The 20,133-nt window shown below is 41.9% G+C and overlaps 1 protein-coding gene across 5 annotated transcripts in view; it reads right to left on the reverse strand.

Moving 5' to 3' along the window:
• Positions 1-304: 304 nt before the first annotated feature.
• Positions 305-20,133, reverse strand: part of LOC128788558 (fatty acyl-CoA reductase 1-like) — a 121,369-nt gene continuing 101,540 nt past the window's right edge. For all 5 annotated transcript variants that reach the window (XM_053943684.1, XM_053943688.1, XM_053943689.1 and 2 more), the window contains exons 6-12: positions 20,063-20,107; positions 15,259-15,377; positions 14,144-14,211; positions 10,669-10,840; positions 6,776-6,905; positions 5,795-5,922; positions 305-4,777 (exon numbers count right to left, since the gene is read on the reverse strand). In XM_053943684.1, the coding sequence (XP_053799659.1) occupies positions 4,615-4,777; positions 5,795-5,922; positions 6,776-6,905; positions 10,669-10,840; positions 14,144-14,211; positions 15,259-15,377; positions 20,063-20,107 (825 nt within the window). In that variant the 3' untranslated portion in view covers positions 305-4,614. The remainder of the gene's footprint in view (positions 4,778-5,794; positions 5,923-6,775; positions 6,906-10,668; positions 10,841-14,143; positions 14,212-15,258; positions 15,378-20,062; positions 20,108-20,133) is intronic.

Genomic DNA, 20,133 nt, shown 5'->3' on the forward strand with positions numbered 1-20,133 from the left:
CAAATGGGATGTTGTTCGGGGGAGTTGGCTGGGTTACTCCCAATTTTCCTTTGCTGCCGGCCTGTCCCTCTGAGTTTCCACAGGACACTCATCACAGCAGGACCTTTCAGTCTTCTGTATCGGGGTTCGAAGTCTCACTACTGCAGCCTTTAAAATTTGTTTCTCTCCTGTAGGTGGGGCTGCTGTTCCACCGACAGCTGTGCTGCAGATGTGGGCAGATGTGCTGGAGAGGCAGCCTCTGCTCAACTGCAATGGCCAGCAAGCAACCACCTCCTCTAGAAAACCAAGCAATGCAAAGTGACCATAGCTTTAAAATATTTTGTTTTATTAAATGTTTCAAATAACATAAACATCATATTAACAATTTTATGGCTGAGATTCACGCAATTTGTGGTTTGACCATTTTATCTGATTTGAGAGCTCAAAAGGTTACGCCTTAAGATTAGAAACTCTGTAATTAAGATTTATAACAGGAAGTTGTCTTGCAGCTAACAAGAGGATAGAAATAGCAGATAGAACCGTAGAAACTCTGGACAGTGGGAGAGTACATATTTTACTATAAACTGGGGTCTGCCAAGATCATGTAAGGACAAGAAACCTTTTGTAAGTGGCTTCATGTTCATCTGAAAAAACAATTCATAGTTGGCTTTTAAGCAATAGAGAAAAGGGGATAGTACATCTTTAATTACTCCCCAAATACGCTTTATTTTCTGGATTTTTAATTCTCTCTAAGTAAATCTGTACCACCTTCACACCAATATTTAGCACCATGTAGTGAAGTGTTCACCACTTACCTTCTGGAGAATGTTATTTGCTCTGTGCTAGAATAAGGGGTCCAATTGTACTAAAGTTGTACTGAAAGTTCATCCTTGCTTTCAGCAGTAGAACGTCAATGCTGGAAGAGCAACAGCATGCTTTCAACCATGAAGCTGTAGCTTATTTACAAACAAAAGGATGCCCCCCTCCCTCTTTTCCCAGTTGTTTATTCATGATAATGACTCGATTAACAGCTACAGGTTAGGTTCCCTTTACACTGGAAACGAGGGTATGTTTTAGTTGCTTTGTGGTAAACTGAAGTGGAAAAGGGCACTCCAAACAAGCACAGCCTGGCATTTCAGGATGAGCTCCACTGCTTTTACCATGTTGTCTGGTGCTGGAAGATGCAGCTGTACACACAGGCAGATGTACTGATGTTTCCTTAGAAAATGTAAAAGAACACATTTCTGCAGGAGGTGGGTAATGGGCCAACAATCTGTGATTTATCAGTGGTTCTGTTACCGCTCCCTCCCTACTGTGGAAAAATTGTTTCTTAGCATGGAACAGAGGAGGGTGGAGGGGTAAGAAATTAATTTTTTTTAGTAACAGGCATGCTAAAGATAAACAGCTTTGGTTGTTGTTCAAAAGGGAGTTAAAACACAGATTAACTGTAGGGGTTTGTTTGTTTGTTTTGTTATCGCTATTTAATTTTAAAAAGATACTTGTTAATTGCAAGGTTCTGCCCATTGCTGATGGTGAAATGATATTCAGTATTTTCTTTCAGGTATCTTCCCCAAGGCTTAGGTTTCTTCAGAGCACAAAGAAATCCACTGAGGAGCACAAAGTAAACCATTGAACATCAGCCACTGCTTGAGGTGAAAACAAGTTCTTATGCCCAGCTCCCCATGATGACAGTCACAACTGGCACTCAAGGGCCACTGCAACACATCAGCCCCTGCACTGAGGCTTTCTGAAACATGTCTGTGCTTCAGACAATCAGCTGGAAACATCTCAGGCCACAAGAAAATGGATTAAAGATTCAAGTTGCCCTTCATGTTACGTGTGTGTTAAAACAAACTAACAGCTTGATCCTCCCCAGGCAAGGCCAGAGCTCTGGAGCCAGCTGCTGGCAATGCTGTGTGAGCTATGAAAGGTCTTCAGAAGAGCAGACACCATCTGCAACAGCTCTGGTTTTCCAACCCAAACAACTCCTGCTGTTTTTTCGGGGCTAAGTAGCTTTTCTGTGACTGTTTCCTTCAGCAAAACACTGAAGAGCCTTAAAATGTCACACCACCACTATTCTGAGTGCAGCACCTTTTTCTGCATTCAGAAAACCAGGTCTGGATATGCTCAGAGGAGCAAAAAATACACCTCAGACTTGGGAAAATACAGCCTGTGCACACAACTGTGAATGCCTACAGGCATATTGTGAGGAATTCCTGGCAAGAATAGGGAAGGGGAAGAAAAGGTGGGGCACTTTGCTCTCAGGAGAGCTGACTGATGTTGTAGCAGCTTTAACTTTTCTGAGACCCAAGCTTTTTTCTATCACGTGCACAGCTCAAGACTTATGATCCCCTTTAGTGTTGCTTCTCTTTGTCCATAAGGCAGGCACTTAAAAAGACTTTCAGGATAAGTGTTGAAATTATTTCCTGATGTTTGAGTGGAAGTTTGTTTCAAAATGATCTACAGTTTTGGTTTGCTTTGTGTTTTAGCCTTTCCTATGAGGACTGCAAGCTGCCTGATGACCAGATGACGTAACTGAGGGAATGCAATCTTCCTGGACGAACCCCAGCAACCTGCCTCAGCCCCACCAAGGTAGCAAAGTACAATGCCACAACCTTCCCCAAAAAGTGGCAGTGCTGGACAGGGAACATTGGTCCCCAGCCCCTGAATGCACAGCTCCAGGTTTCCCAGGTGGTGACACCTTGCACAGCATGTCCTGAAGCTGGAGAACACACACCCAACAACCAGTTCCACTGCAGAAGCACATTTCCAAGGCAAGAGCTTCAAAATTTTTATCTTTGTAAACTGGGTGCTTGACCTATTTAAGCACAGATCAAAAGCAGTGTGTGACAAACACAGAGGTCTGTGGCAGGCAATGCCAGAGCCCTGCCACCCTGGACACCACATTTCTGGTCAGGTTCTGCTGCAGGCACCCTTTGGCAATTGCTTGGAATCAGACCTCTGGGGTGTACGAGGCAAGATTAATGCCTTGAAGCTATAGAAAGATTTCTGAACCAGCCTGAAATGCTCAGATATAAATACACTGACATAATCTGCTCTTACCTTCACTAGCAAAACCAAGTATAATTTTTGAGGAATGCCAGATTTGTAAATTCTCTGCTCTTCTCAGTTCACAAAAGAGCAACTGTGTCACTTTGTTGTGTTTTTTTGTATAGCATTACTTTTTCAGGCATGACACAAGATTAGAGAAACTGGGTGCTGTATTGAAGACTGATCATCTTAAAAGTGCTTATTCAGTGTTATCTGAATAAATAATATTTCGGTGTAAGATCTGACTCTGAAAATCTGACAAGGCAGTAAGTTTGTTGCTGTTGTTGCACCAGCTACTTTCAAGAAGGTGCTCTCTCTCTGCCCCCACAGGAATTTACAATTTACTACAAGAAACAAGGATCTCCAACAGCCATGAGCATTGGGAAGGTCCTTGAGGAATCTTCTTGTCAAAGATTCTTCTTGTCCAAGAATCACAGAGCTGCTTAGGTCAGAAAAGACCTCTAAGATCATTAAATCCAACATTTAACATATTCTCAAGAAAAACAAGTTTCAGAATTTTTAATGCCTCCTGACAGGAATGGCAGCAGAACAGGCCTAATGATGTTTCCTCCAATGTGTGTCTTTACACTTTCTTTGCCACTGGAAATTATCAACTGCAAAGTGATTTAGCTGTAATGAAAGCCCAGTATCAGGCTGGTTTTGAGCTACAGGGAAAGAGATTTTCTCAAGGGGAAAAAAAGACCCATACTTCAAAAATAATGACAGGTTTCTGTATTCTTACTCCTATTTTTATGAAGTCTTCTCTTCATTCTCAGGGTTAATACAACAATTTTCAAGACCCCAAAAATGTCCCAAACAAATGTGATAAATGCAAGACCAGGAATTTTTAATAGACTGAAACCTTAACCACAGGGAGAAAAGAAGACCTCTCTGTAAGAAAGCAGATTGTGAGTGAGCAGAGTTAATACAGGTGCACAAATTCTATGTGTGTCTTCAGGTATGGCTTGAAAGCATCAGTCCTCAGCAGCAATACAAGACAAGATCTGAAAACTGTTCTGTGTGTTCACTGGCCTCATGTGACTGATGTTTCCCCCTCCTAAGTTTTGAAAAACTGAGAAGGTATAATCTTGTTTTTTTTCAGTAAGGTACCATTTCACTGAATGAGAATGAACAAACAGCTGCCTTAGGAAGACCTCTTACAGGTTAATTTCCTCAGCTGGGTCTTCTCTGGTGGCATCCTTGTCTTTCAAGGTCGTGCTTTGAATTTACCTCTTTTGGGGAAGAAGATGGGATTAAGATAGCCTAGGGAGTAGTACATGGGAAGACAATGACTTTGGTTAATCCTTACTCTTGCACATCAGACTTTAGATAAGGGGTCCCAGCTTGACTTGTTCCTAAAGCTTCAGTTATGGCTTTAAAAATTGGCCTGGTCCTATGGAAGAAAGACCATGTATTAAAGCATTAGTTAAAATTAAACAGGTGAGCATGTAACAGTGTACAATAAGTGCCAGCTGCTGTTGGAGGGAGTGGATTTTTCTGCTACTTTCAGACCCCAATGCCCACAGTTGCTGATTAGAGGAGATGGAGGTCCTTCTGGAAGAGGCTGGTTGCTGATGGATGGCTTCAGTGTCTGAGGGTGCTGGATGCCCTGAAGTAGGACAGGAACTTGTAGCAGAGGCTCACCACAAAGTACCAGATGTTTCGAGCCATCTGCGACCTCGCGATGAAGATGCGCCAGATGATCACGAGGAGGGTGGTGTTGAATGCATATCGGATGTTCCTCAGCCTGGGAAAGAGGCATCTTATCAAGAAACACACAAACAACGAGAAATTCACCAGCCCCCAGCATGTCCTACAGGTAATTCAGGAATAAATCCTATTTACAAGTGGACCTTGGGCTTTTTTCATTCCTGTTTTAGTGGAGATGCTGTGCTGGAGTCCTTGGTCTTGCCAAGGACTGTGCTGAAGCGGGAGCACAGTGAATAGTTCATGGTGTAGGTGGAATAGCTGTACTGGAATTCACTCTTGCTCTGTACTCTCATTTCAAACCAGAGCGAAGTCATATGGAGAGGTTTTTCTTTAGGACAGTCTGTGTCCAATACTTTCTGCTTTGGTTTCATATATCTCTCACTTTGCAGGATTTAGGGCAGGCTAGAGAATCTGACAAGCAAGGTTCTCTTATTTGGGTGAAGCCCTGTCTTTAGAGTTGTGAAGTTACACAATGATCATAAATGGTCTTCACTGTTGCAATACTGCAGCACTGGCATATTTTATTTTTTATTTTTTGGGGCAAACATTGAAATCAATTTCAATGGTATTACTGAATTTTTCAGATTGTAATGATCCCGTCTTCTTTCTGTCAAGCAAAAGTTTCTGCAGTTCTCTAATTCTCATTTTCCCAGTGTTTGACCAAGGTCTAAAGACCTCAAGACTTGTTTCATTTTTGTAAGAGCCCTTTTAAGGTAAACTTTTATCACTGCATCACAGTCCACGGTCTGAGGCAGTCAGCAGTCCATTCCTGAGGTCCCTATAAACTTCCTAAAAATGATCCATGAATGATGAACTTGTTTAGTTCATGATGAACTAATTATGAACTTGTTTAGTTCATCATTTAGTTCATCATTAATTTTGCTATGGCAAATGATCCCCTTATTCTATGTTTGTAAATACTGACAAAGTGCTGTGGTAAGAAGTAAGTTATCTCCATTTTAATCAATAATAATAATAATTTTGCAATGTAGCTAGACTTATTTTCCCCAAAGGTAGCCAGGAGCTCTTCTCTTTGTCCCTGGGTGTGACTTACTTGCGTAGATGCTGCTTCGCTGCTGGAATTCCAGCCATGTCCTCGTTTAGCAAGTACTTCTTAGCACCTATGCAGTAGCTCTCGATGTACTCTGACCAGTGCAGCTGGCGAACATCAAAGTTGTATAACTGGGATTTAAAGACAAACAGTGAAAGCTGAACACCGGAGTTCAAAACCAGTTCACTTGAAGCATCAATTCTTCATTGATCTCTGCTCCTGACAAGGCCCTCTCTCTGAAATTCTCAAAGCCACTGAGCTCCCAAGCACTGCCAGACTGTGTTTCACAGCTGCTGATTAATGAATGTCCCACCCAGCTGGGAATCTGGGCAAAGCAAGCAGAAATGTAGTGCTAGCTGGTAGAAAATAAAGGTATTTATCTTTCAGGTGGCAACTTTTCCATAAATACATGTATTTGTACACACACACACACACACACACAATCATGGAAGAAAAATGGCATTCCACACAGACAAACAGATTCAAATATAACCTCCATGGAGTTTTAATGTGTCACTAAAATGATGTGTAAATAAATTAACTGGACATTGAGTCAACAGGTGCCTCTGCATCAGTGTTACTCTCAGCTGTGCTGCATTCTCTTTTTGCAGCTAGATTAACAGAAGTCCAGGAAATGGATCACTTTGGTGTTTGGCAAAAACAAAATCTTGTTGCAGAGCCAACTACCCCAGTTCATTTTTGGTGCTCATACTGGACAAATTGTTAGCAAGCTCTCAGGCAGCTGTCTCTTGGAGCAAAGAAAGGCTTTGTAGAGAGGAAGAAGTTTTCACAGAATAGGTTGGGTTGTCAGTGACCTGAAAACATTCTCCTGTAATAAATGGAAAGTTCCTGAAATAAATAATTTCAGACTAAAATCAATTCCAACCATCTATATATCATTTAAAAGCTCCACAATACCCCAAAAATAATTGCTGCAGATGAACAGAATCTGAGATTAGCAACCCATATTCAAGACATATTTACCTTTCTGTCCTCTGTGTTAAGGTGACTCATTAACATATTCATATTATCTGAAGACCAGCTCCAGGACTGGGTGGAGAAATACTGCAGGAGTGTCATAGACTTGTGCAGCCGATTGATAATCTTCATCATTCTGAAACAAAGGGGCAGCATCAGAGGTGAGCATCAGAGGTGAGCAGGAAGTCTGACCTTATGTAGAAGCTGCTGGCTTGTGTTTCCATCAATCCAGGTGAATAAACATTCCAATTCCTCCTGAGCACTGCCCTGCTACTCGCTAGGCTGAGAACTTGCCCAGCAAGTCCCATCTGCTCCAGCTGAGCTCGATCCTAGAGCTACCCAGTTTTTATTGCTGGCTCCAACACGGGAGCCAACATCATTGCCACTGATGTCCAACTCACTGGTCTGACCTAAGCAAGGGCTGGAAGCTGCATATACCTCATGTTCCACCACTGTGGAGGGAAGAACCCATCTGAGCTGGCATGAAGTCTGTACCACAAGGGTACAGTGCTGCTGTTCCCAAGGTGGGTACTTCTCTTTCTGCCACAGGAATTTTCTTCTGCTCCCAAGCCTGAGTTGTGTACTAAAGCAAGGCTCTGATTTTTGGCATTAGCTCCAGTATTTGGTGACCACATCTGCAGTATGGACACTGAGCTCAGCAGTCATTTGCTCAACTTCAGTTTTCAGACAGAACCAAACAATCACAGAGTAGTTTGGGTTGGAAGGGAGCTTAAAGATCATCTTGTTCCAACCCCTGCCATGGGCAGGGACACCTTCCACTAGCCCAGGTTGCTCCAAGCCCCATCCAATCTGTCCTGGAACACTTCCAGTGATGGGGCAGCCACAGCTTCTCTGGGTAACCTGTGCCAGGGCCTGACCACCCTCATAGGAATTTCCTCCTATATAATCTAAATGTGCTTTTTTTCAGTTTGCAACCACTCCCCCCTATCCTATGATTATGCTCCATAAGAGTCCCTCCTCCTCTTTCCCACCGGTCTGCTTGAAGTACTGAAAAACTGATACCAGGTCTCCCATGTGCCTTTTCTTCTCCAGTCTCAACAGTCCTGGCTCTCCCAACCTGTCCTCGTAGGAGAGGTGCTCCAGCCCTCTGACCACCTTTATGGCCCTGCTCTGGACCTGCTCCAACAGTTCCATGTCTTTGCTGTCTTGCTTCAGAGGCATAACTGCTTAAGGACTTAGGAAATGTAGACTTAGGTCCTCTGATGTGTCTTTGCTTTTTCTTACTAATTTTTTTATACAAAAGTGGATGACAGTAATGCTGTCCTACCCTGCAGGATTATTTTAGTTGTCCCAGTGGTCATGAGTAAAAATGGCCTCTGGCAGTTGCTTTAAAGTGTGATGTACAGGGCTCAGTCAATTCTGAGAAGACACCACATCCTCTCAGAGTGGGTAAGGGCAAGAGAAAGTATTAAAAAGCTGATTTTTGTGGAAAACAGAGCTGTTTTCATGCAAAATATTGTGCTGCCCAGGGGGTAACACAGTTTCTGTGACAAATAAAAGGTGGCAGTCTGTGGAGAATGGTGCCAGGATGGCCTCTCCCTGCGCAGACGTGACTGCCACCACGATAAGCACTCAGCACAGCACAGCAAGACACAATGAGTCCATCAGCTCACAGCAGAACTGTGCAGCTGACCCAAAGCAACTGGAAAGAACACTAAAACCTCAGACAGGCACTCCTTAAAGTAGCTTTCATTTTAGAAGCAAAGCAGACCATCAGATTAAACAAACCTTCATTCTGAATAATTATGTGCATGTCAACTGAATGCAGTTTATCTGAACTGCTTTAAAATTATTTCAGATTAATCCTCCTGTGTAGGGCAAGCACCATGGGGCAAAGCTTTGTGAATATTTTAATACATTTTAGGAACTTGGGAAAAAGAAATGCAGCTAGATTGGAAAGATCTGAAGCTGCCCCTCAAGCTGACTCCCCGAAACCTTTAAAGTGCTTAGGACTAATGGAAACTTAGAGGAAAAAAAAGAAAGGATAAGAGAACCTTTAGTATGTGGAAAAAAATCTTCCCTTTGAGGGTGGAGAGGCCCTGGCAAAAGTTGCCCAGAGCAGCTGTGGCTGCCCCATCCCTGAAGTGTCCAAGACCAGGTTTGATGGGGCTCTAAGCAACCTGGGATAGTGGAAGGTGTCCCTGCCTGTGGCAGGGGTGAAACTAGAGGATCTTAAAGCTTCCTCCCAGCCCAAACCAGTCTGTGATTCTATGATCTGAAGAGGTGTGTGTGAAAACTGCGTTTCATGTCAACTGTCTGAGCTCAGTTGATGTGACTACATTCAGAATACTGACTAATGATTTGCATGAAGGAAAGGTCTTCTGCAAAACATCAACTGAGTAGAAACATGGCAAAGATTTCTTACAGGAAATCTCATTTTCCACTGTGGAGGAACTGAGAGGAATAAATTGAGTATTAGCTCTCACTGTGGCCACACTTCAGACATGCATTTTGTCTTCTAGAAAACGGTTTACAACAATGATTTCTTTATTTGCTGCCATACAGAGCCTTGCATGAGCAGATCCTCAGGTGAGACAGGATTGCCCCAAGAGACTACTAAGGGTATAAAAGCACATTATGCTCTAAGTCATGGATGGATGTGAAGTACTCACAGGAAACCACTTAGGGCAGTTTTGCTTGATATCTGGAAATTTATGTGAAATGAGCTTACACCTAAAAAGACTTCTTTTTTTTATTTCATGTGGTTTACTGCCCTTAGACCATAAAGGTCTGATATTCAGGTATCTGGGAAAAGAAGAAACGATGAGCTGCTACTGTACTTTCTACCACATTACAGCAATACTTGGATGAGCTGAAGTAGTGTGTAAAAAGAAAAGGAGAATTATATTAAAAAAAAGAAAGACTTGGAAAACCCCCAACTTCATTGGTGAGCCATTTTTGCTGAGGCTGCAAATCTTAAAGTTCAGAAGATCATGCTGAGTTCTGTTTGACATTTAACTGCAGCATTGCAGGCAGTGTCCACTGGTTAATTATGCGAATCAGCTTCATGAAAAGAAATGTCAATTGTAATGGCAGTGCCAAGATCTTACTGCTGCCCATTTCAACAAAGATTGGGGATTCCAGCCTAATTTTCAGTTTACCTCTATTTCTAGGGTAGTTCTTTCCTCCTGGATAACTGGAAGTCTTTTTACGGATCAATCTGCCTCCGAAGCAGAATGTCAGGGATAAATCAGAGCAGCTGACATCAACCCAGCGCTGGCATCCTTTTCTCACACTGCACAACAAATCCTCCTCTGTGGTGGCAGGGAGTAAAGGAGGAAAATGTCTGGAGTAACATTACTTACAAGAGGATTCCTTCCACATGGGACATGGATATTGCTGTTCCTCCAAGCCATACCATTGCCAGGGCTCAAATACCACCCATAATGGTGAACTGCCCTCCTAAATAGAATTAGAATTTAATCATACTCAGAAACGATTGCTTCCTAGATTTCAGACCAGTGCTGGAAACAGCTACTTAGGTATCTAATTCATGGGGGAAAAAACATAATAGCTGGTATGTTCTAAACCTTGCCAGACTCAAGTCCTTATGCAAGCTCATGCCAGATAGGTGTGATCCCACTGGAAAGCTGAAGTGGTAGAGATCTGGATATAGAGAAGACAGAAGACTACCAGTCCTCCTCTGCCTTGGGAACCTCTGAAGTGTGTAAGACTGAGTTCAAAAGATGTGCTGTTCTCCAGGTGGTGGGAAGGGTGCGAACCATAGGCTGTGCTTAACTACAGCCATGCATTTCCTCATTTTCCTCAAGTGAAGGAGACAGGAAGACGCTCAAGGACTCCAGTTCTCATCACTGGTTCAAGCTCTGCTCTCCGCAGGAGTGGCAGGAATGCAGGAGGCTGAGAGCACCATTCCTTACCTGGGCTTTCTCCCCGTGAGCCTCATGTACAGGTCGTAGAGGATGGCAGGTGCCTTGTGGCTGACAGTGATCCAGTACTGGTTTATCAAGTAGCTGGAGGTCATGTGAGCATTGGGTGTTCGGAAGGCCTGCTCCAGGGGGTTCCTTTTGAACGTGGACATGACGTACTGCCCTGCAAGGGAACAGGCATTTTTCACTGGCAATCACTCACTCCCAGCTGGGCTGGAAGCATGGTGCAGTACAGCCCAAGTTGTGTTTCACACCTCCAGCCCTCCGCTCTCTGAATTGTGTCACCAGAGCTTGGACCAGGTTGCCCCTTCTGCCATGAAAATTGACTCCATCTATTGCCTGTTTGAAACCTGATTCTACTCCACACTTCACACTGGCAGACAAAAACCTCCTTGTCAAAGCACCTAAACATAAAGGAGGAAAAGCAGGCAGCTATAAGAGCTTCAAGGAGCTGCAGTTCTGCTTTCACCTGCAGCAGATGTAGAAGAAATTGTTAAGTGCTAACATTTAATTAGATCACTGAAAGCAAACTTTGATCTGCTAGCATAAAATAAAAATTACATTTCTAATTTTCAGTCAGATTTTCCAGTGAGCTGATGTCTGAGTTAGTCTGTTGCTTACACAGGATGATAGCTTTAAAAGACTTCATTATATCCTTTCAAACCACATCTGACCCACACCACCAAATGTCTGCCTGTTTTCAGAAGACCTCTGGTTGCTCTAAGGCAGCAAACTGTCTTGCATTCTTAACTCAAAAACAAATGATAGGGTGGGAATCTTCCCTTCCCTTTGCATGTTAAGGCACAAAATACGCTGGGTCTGATTCTGAGCTCTGGCAATGGCACAGTGCCACAAAGTGGTTTCTAGATGTGCATATCTGGGACATTTGCATACTGCAGAGGCTTAATAGAACTGCAGTAGTTGAGGGTAAGGCTATCATCCTAGGGACTGATAAACAGATGGTGCTCCTACTCCTGAGCACCAGCAAGCTCAAGAAAGAAGAATATGTGGGCTTTTTTCACTTTCTAAAAAATTGATTTGAGAGTTAACGACATCAATCTGTGCTCATATTATCATTTAGTCTCTAAGCTTATGTTACAAACAGAAAATCAGAGGAGAATTTGCAAGCCACAAGAAACATCCAGATCATCCTCAGATAAGCAGATTCCAATTGTAACGTTCAGACAGGACTCTCCAGTGTCTGTGCTCAGCTCATTACTGCACTTCAAGTAGTGACTTTTGCTGTACTTCTACTAAGAACCCCAAACCAGAAATTTGTCACCTCTAGGAGCTACTGCAACGACTTAGTGAGTGGGTGGTCTCTCCCTTCCAACCTTAATAAAAAAATGCAGCAGCAAATCCTACAACTCAAAGGCAAGTTCTGCAGGGGGAGAATTGGACACAGGTCTCACCCAGGTAGACTAACAAGAATAAATTGAACTTAATTTTTGCCACGCTGAACACCATCTCCAGCCTGTTTTACTGTTTAGTTTTGAAGAGAAACTGCAAAATGTACTTCGCAAAGTCAGACTAACCAGATTCTCATTGCAGCAAAGCAGAGTATGCTTCTTCAGAGAAAAATTTAGTTGTTTGACCACATCTTTGGAAAAGCAAAGTACTGAGAAAGTAAGGGAAAACAAAAACCCCAAGGCACAGCATTATTTGGAAAAGAAATAAATCAGTTAAGGTCCCTTTTAACATTAGGAGATTTTATCTGTGTCTGAGGAGCTTTAGAATGAACTGCCTTGCAATGGGTGTTTAAGCATAAAGTCTCTTCTAGATCTCTTTCTCCTCCTTCCCTCCTTCCAAGCTCATCACTCAAAGTGTACTCAAAGCATCACCATCTCCACCACTTCTGTTCCCAACCCTCGGTATCCTAATCCAGCTTCAATTTCTCTGTTTGATCTTTCTCCCCTTGAAAAATCCCTGCTTCCTTGTGTACACCTGTCACTCCTATGGCAGGTCCTGCTGTCACCTGGCCTAACCAGGTAGCCCAGGCCCATCCCTCTGCAAACCCCAGGTTTGCTTTGCACTAAAATGCGTAGTCCCATGCCAGGTGACTCCCATTTCCCTCCCTGGTTTCTCAGCAGCTTCCAGACACTCAGGACCATCCTAATGACCAGTCACACACACTGACTCCTTGAACAGAATGATGTCTATTTCCCAAAAAGAAATTGGTAGGAGTCTGAAAGAGGATTCAGACTGGATGCCTGCAGTCATAACACTGTGATGCAGTAAATCTTTCCCAAACTAATTTCTTCAGCCATGCAACATTTTTGAAGGCAAAATTTTGCACTTTAATACTCCATCCTAATTCTCTGCAGCATGCTGCTCTCAGGAAAACTGTGGCTACAACATAGCCACAATGTGGGGTAGAAAGAGCTTCATAGTGTCACCCAAGGAAAAAATTTTGCCTTCAGTTCCACCACACAGCTCAGCTGCTTATGGAAGCTGCATGAGCATTTCATGGCTAATTCCACAGTTATTAAGCAGAGGAACAGAATAAAATCAGTGACAATGAACTAAATACATTGCTGTTTTCATCAGTAAATTTACACTGAAAAAGGGTTAACACCACTCAGAAAGTGGTGCTATGGTGGCTTTTGCTGAAGTAGCAGCCTGTGAAGAGCTTTGCATTCACTCCTGTGAAAAAGCCACAGAAGATCTTGACTAACCACAACATTTCATCTATCATTAAAAGAAAAAGAAAAAAAAAAAAGGAGCTTGATGTGATGTCCTCAGTACTCAGCCAATTGCTGAAACCCCTTCCCTGCTAGGCCATGTGATCAAATATCATGGTTAAGACATTTACTCTGTAAATGCAATTATGGTCTCATTCTCTGCTGACTTAGTTTGCCATGTAAATACAGTAAGGGCAAAAGCAAAGGCTGAGGGATGGAGTAGCCAGCCTCCTGTATATAAAGCACAAAGGTATGAATGCAGGGGTAACAGAAAGTAAACCAGGCACAGTACATCTGTCCATGACTGTACTAACTGTACACGGTATTTCACAGTACATAGCTGAGATAAATTTTGCTGCTTGGCTTCAGCATGAGTTTTTCTCTTCAAGGGCGTCAGGATCTGTCTCCCTTTCTTTCACCCCTGCCTTGGAATTACATCCACTTGAAGAAAAGTCAGCCATGAAAATAATTTGATTTTTTTCCCCCACAAAACTCATGATCAAAATACAAACTGTTCTTGAAGCCCACGTGTCATCTCAACATTTTCCTCCTCAAGTGCACACCTCTTATTTCTGTTCAGAATTTTCTGATGGACAAGAAAGATCGCTTCCATAATATCACAGAATCCTAGAATGGTTTGGTTTGGAAGTAAACCTTTACCTCACAGGACCCTCACCCAAAATGCAGTTTGAATGGCAGACACAGAATGCCACCTAAATTGTGGAAACTAATTCTTCAAAGTGTAAGGAACACTATGGATGTTCTCCATTTAAATGAGACCTTACCCATTTCTCCCCAGAAGAAAGGGTTGATTCCCCCTGTTGTGCAGTTGTACACCAACAGGTTTTTTGGTCTGGAAAACAGAAAGAAATATTATTTTGAGATGTGAAGAAAAACTATTTCTTAGGGATGAGATTACAAAATCAATCCATGTCAAGTAAATTCCAAGTTTAATACCAAACAAAGCTTGCATTTTTTGGCGTGGAACTAAACATGGATCACACTTGTTTTATTTCTTCCTTCAACATAAATCAAGAATTAAACCATTTTCTTGACCTAAGCCTGCCTTGCCAAGGGTGTCAAGTGATTAAATCAATACAGCATTTTTCTTACTGTATACTTGAAAACTACACAGTTTTGATTTGGTGGATTTCTTAATAATGCTTTGAGAGGAAAGCTGGTGAGCTGCTCTTCAAGGTCCTTTTAGGATCCATATTTAGCTCACTGGATGTAGCTCTACCCTCAGCTCAGAGGGCTTACTCTGTCTTTCAAAGTAAAACACTTCTGCCTTTTATTTGCCTGGGTTTGATTTCTCAGAGTTGCATAAACCTCCAGAATAATTCATGTGGTTTATTCTCTGTACTCCTACCTAATGAATTAAAGGCCAGGCCAAAGGTTCACAGGCAAATACCTTAAATCCTTAGTATCACTTCTACATACTCTTCTCAACAATGCAAAGTAGGGAGATTTTTTTAGATCATATAACCTATAAGCCCATAATATCTTTACATTGTGCAGTGTTTCCCAAGGAAAACACACAGAGCTTTTTTACCAAGAAAACTCCAGAAGACATTTGAAAAGCAACTCAATGAAAAGGAGGCCCAAAAACCAGTGCTGCAAAACTCTTGGCCTTCAGAAGAATGACTTCTGAGAGACAAGAAACAGGTCTCACCCGTAGCTGTAGAGATTTCCTAACTCTAAACCCTGCCTTTATTGCGTCTCCGACGCTCTCAGTCCTTGCCCACCCACAGGGAGACAACACCAATCAGAAAATCAATCAACCAGCCTCTTGCACTGGCTTTTAATCAGCTCCTGGTTCCCTTTAAAGTGCTGGTGCAGGGAGCAAATATTCCAGGTGTGTGGCCAAAGAGGAATGCTACGAAGAGGAATGCCCTCCCACCTGTGCACGGCCGTGTACCACCCGGCTGCCAGAGTCAGGTTGATGGCGACGTCGACGGGAATCATGTCTGCCACCGCTTCGTTGTTGGCGATGACGGTCCGCAGGATCCCTTTGCCTGCCTGTGGGACAGGGAGACAGGGAAACAGTCACCCACTCCAGCCTGGGCTGAGATTTAACTGGCAGGACTCCAGCAGCGTGCACTGGGTCAGCACTGTAGCAAGTTTTTTCTGTTGCAGATTATTTGGTTTCTGTGACAACAAAGACGGATCTCCCATGGATCCTGCTGCCCTGCATTTCCAGAGGACGCCTGGAAACATGATGATGTCTGTGCTGTGTACAACAAGAAAAGCTTGGACTCTTAATTTAACTCAATAGGAAAGAAAATACCCAAGGAGAGAAATGTATCTGAATTTGCTGTAAAGTGCATGCCTGAAAGTTACATTTTCTCATATGACACAGGCAGACAGAGGTCTTAAGTATACCTCAGAGACTGCAGTCACTTTGGAAATGACACCTGTAGGATTTTTGAAAAGTTGACTACCTTTCTTTTGGATGTATTCACACTCTCCTCTTTTCCAAAGCTGTCTGTTAAGCACAAAGATACAAAGGATGGCCCCTGCCTTGACGAGCACATCACCCACCAAAACTCAGTAAAAGGAATCAGTGCAAATACAAAGTACTGTCAACCAAAAAGAAGAAATAGGCAAGAACAAAACATTTTCATTGCTTTAGTAGAAAGTGCATTTTTCAGGGGATCAGGCTCCCCAGAATATGTACATTTAACCTGAATGCTTATCAGTGGGTTTCCATGATGACCAAAGAGGCTTTGGAGGTTCCACAGGAGAGATATGCAACAACATGGCAGACTGGATCAGAGAGGACAAGGCAAAATACAGAAAGGTGGGGGTGAAATGGGGTGAAGGAAATTTACTTGGTGTGTCATGGATGAGGGCTCAACAGAGCACCTAAGAGAAGAAACCCTACATGGCAGAGTCATGGCTGCAATCAGGTTCTTTCTTGTGTGGGAAACAATGCAGTGAAGCTGAGGAACCAGGGAAAAATCTGAGAGGATAAAAGTGCTGGCGAAGCAAGGAAGGATAAAAGCTCTTGTAATTCAGATCTGTGCAAAAGCAGAGGGAAGGGCTGAATGAAGGAGCAAAAGAACATCTGCTACAGATCCATCAATATTTAAAAGGTGGGGCAAAGGAAATGTTATCGCTTCTCTTAAATTATTTTCCTACAATCTGAAACTTAAATTTCATTATACAATAGATTAAATTTTTCTACAGCAACTAAACAGGAAGTGCCTAGTTGTGGAAAACCCCTTGCCTGAAGTCTGAGGAGAGAAAAAAAGTCATTAAAAAAGCATTTAAGACTTGCTATTAACTTGTAAAGCACATAGCATTGTCTAGTGGATTTTAAGGGACACTGTATCCCCTCTTTGGGAGGTGTTTATCTTTTGGGGTCTTTTTGGTGGCTTTTCTCCTCCTCCTTTCCCCATCTGCAATCAGATGTGTTTGTTGCATTTCACAGTTTGCAAGTAAGGGAGTAACACTTCTGACTGATTTAATTTTCAGGAACTAGGACTTCTGAGCAGTCCCATCTCATCCTTGGTGCATCAGTCAGAGGGATCACAGACTCTGACACACACAACAGTGCAAGATTCCCTACACGGCTCACTCCATCCTCCTCAAACCTGTGTCATGCATTGAATTCTGCTGCCCTAAGCTGATCTATGGTTAGGCTCAGACACTAAAGCTTCAACTTGCAACATCACTATGATTTCCTTTGTGTTCTTACTATTGGGTTTTTTCAAGGGAAAAAAAAAAAAGGGAGAAGGAAACAAAGGAGAAAACCAAGCTCAGCTCTGAATTTTCCACTTCTATGAACACATGCTCACTAGAGACTACTGTGTGGTTAACTATCACATTTTCACACTAAAAAACTTTCTGAGGTCTTCCAAATGAGGATGTTTGATGGATCTGCTGCAAAATGTGTTCAGAACAACATGTGATGGTCATACACACATGAACGGTTTCAAGATTTCCTATGTTTTGCATGTAACAAAGGCTTGAGGTTTAAGTTTTTAGGTTACTTTTTACATCAAAAATGGTTCAGTGGCACTTCCATCAGGTATGGCTTGGTTTCTATTTACAGATACTGACATTTTTCTCTTTAGTGAAATAGAAGCTACTGCAAAGTGAAGCCTCCAAAATAATTTCCTGGCCAGAGTCTGATATTTCTGGACAGCCTCTCAGCTGAGGTGCTTTCAGGCCAGTCACTGTCCAGATCACATATTAAACCAGTTGTACCCTACAGCTTCACTGCCTTGCAGGGAGGAAGGTCTTTGCATGTAATAAGGCATTTGTCTTAATCAAGACAAAATGCCTTAATTACACTCCAGCAGAAATGTAATTAATTTCATTTTGTTCCTCAATCAACAAACACAGCTCCCCACAGCAGCTGGAGCAACTTTAGGCAAAAGAAACATAATTAGATTATCAAGAACAACTTGGACTCCCATATTTCATGAATATTTAAAAGAAATGTGTCTATTTATGGAATGAAATGATCAGACTCAAACACTGCAACTGAGGAAAGAAGTCTTTGCAAGAACTGGAGTCCAGATTCTGCCCAAGTGACATCAAAGACCATCGGACCCAAATCTGAATCTGAGGGATGTTCTCCCTATAGGATGAGCTTGGTTAGAAGTTGAAAGTAAGTATTTTGGTATGGAGGGACACTTCAAGTGCACAAAACCAAATCACGAAAACCACTTCCCTTTTGCTTTTTTCAACACTTAATTAAAGCAAATAAAGCTACTCATCTAATAATCACAGTTTAAAATACATTTGGCCAGGAGAGCTGGCTGTACTGACACAACTTTCAGGTAATCAAACTGATGCATCACTCAGATGTTTAAGGGTTCATTTTCAAACAACTCCCCACATTCAAGAACATTAATTCATGTACTTATTAATTCCCCCTTTCAGAAGAAAAAAGTCTCTTGGGTCCCTAACAATAAACACTCTTCCCTTCCGGAAAACATTCCAAACAACTTTGTCTCTACACCCTGCATCCTTGTAATTTTTTTTTGTCTTTTTGTTGGCCAACTCTCAATGTAGTTACAGACCACATTTCATCACCCAAGAGCTCAGTGTAGATGACACAAATTTCATGGTCTCTTCTACTATACTGAAAAACCTCAGAGCTTCAAACCTGGACCAAAAAATACCACCTCTTTTTCAAATCTCAGCGCAAGTCTAATCTTTTTGTATAAAAAAAAAAAAAAAAACATTTCCCACAGTGACCCTAGAATCTCATAATCTTTGCTCTTCATGGAGCTAACTTGGATCTAAAGATACAGGCTGCATCTGCATGCAAAACCTGGCCCAAGGTTTCTTGCAAACCAGTTCTGGATAAATGGTGTGACAGACATAATTGAAAGTTATGATTAAAAAAAAAAAAAAAACCAAAACAAAACCAAAAAAAGTCCAAAATAAAATTCATGTCATTACAAAAGGTAGAATCTGACACATGAAAATGTAAGAAGTGCATCTGCAAAATTAAGGAATTGCAAAGCATTCCCTGATCTTGATAACATCATTAAAGAACCCAGAGAGCAGCACAAGATCCTGGGACTAGAGCAGAGAGGCAGTACAAGCTTCTTGAGTTGTCACCAAGGAATAGAAATATTCTTTTTTTTAAAGAAACTGTGACATGATTAGAAGTCAGTAATTTGTGAACAAAAATTGAATGCCTGTGAAATGTACAGATGGGGCTCACATGAAAGCATTATTTGTCCTGTGCATTCCATAACTGTAAGTTTCTATTTATGTTCTACTTCAGATATAAATGAACTTTTTTAACAAGATCGTATTTGGATTTTATTCTGCTCTCCTATGATTGCAGATCACTAATCCTTTTATACACTGCAGCAGGCTGATTAGAACATAGTTTTGACAAAGTAATGAAGTTGGACATACACGAACATAAATATCTGCCTAGAGCTATACAGTGCTATGGACTGACAGAGAGACCTAAGACAGTGATTTGAGTTCAGAAAAAAAAATTAAGGCAGGAGAAAAAGTATGCAGCTTTACTCCTTTAATATATTAATTGAAATGATTATTTTCATCTTACAGGGAATATTTTATCAAGTTAGGAAAAAATATAGTGAATTATCCATGTGACTGGCAGAGTCTGAATCAATAATACACATTATTTAGGTGTAGTCTGTACAGGGAGAAATCCTGTACGAAGCAGTGGCAAGTGGGAGCCAGAATCTTTGGTATTGTGGAAGTATAACAAGTTATAGCAGTAGATTTGGAAACAATACACACAGAGACAAATGGAACGATAAATGCTGCTGCCTTGTATTGACAGTGTGGTAACCTGGCCTGGAAAATAAAGTTGTGTTCAAAGATTCAAACTGTGACACCCACGAATTACCCTCATTTCAAGGATACTTCTTTTGCCTTTTCTTTGAAAATTTGGCTGAATGTCTCCAAACCTTTAGTTTTTTCAGAGTTTTTAGGAACTGCAATTCACGTTTTAGCAAACTAGCAACACGAATAGTCCCTCAATGTCCTTTTTTGAGCTCAACATAAAAAGACCATCCTCTGGGTCCTACCAGCTGACAGATGTGTGACAAGGGGGTGACATGTTTCTCCCAGACTCAGAAAACTCCTGTGGCCCTTTACTGCACACAGTTTCCAAGTGAGGCTGTAGAGTAACATCAGAATTGCTATTTTAGTAACTCAAACTCCACTCTAAGGGGAGCTTAAATAGTAACCAGACGTACCGCAATAAATATTCCACTGGTCCCATTGAAGTTGTCAATCCAGCCCTGTGGAAAAGAAGAATGATTAGTGT

The sequence above is a fragment of the Vidua chalybeata genome, chromosome 5 (genome assembly GCF_026979565.1).
Source record: "Vidua chalybeata isolate OUT-0048 chromosome 5, bVidCha1 merged haplotype, whole genome shotgun sequence".
Lineage (NCBI taxonomy): Eukaryota > Metazoa > Chordata > Aves > Passeriformes > Viduidae > Vidua > Vidua chalybeata.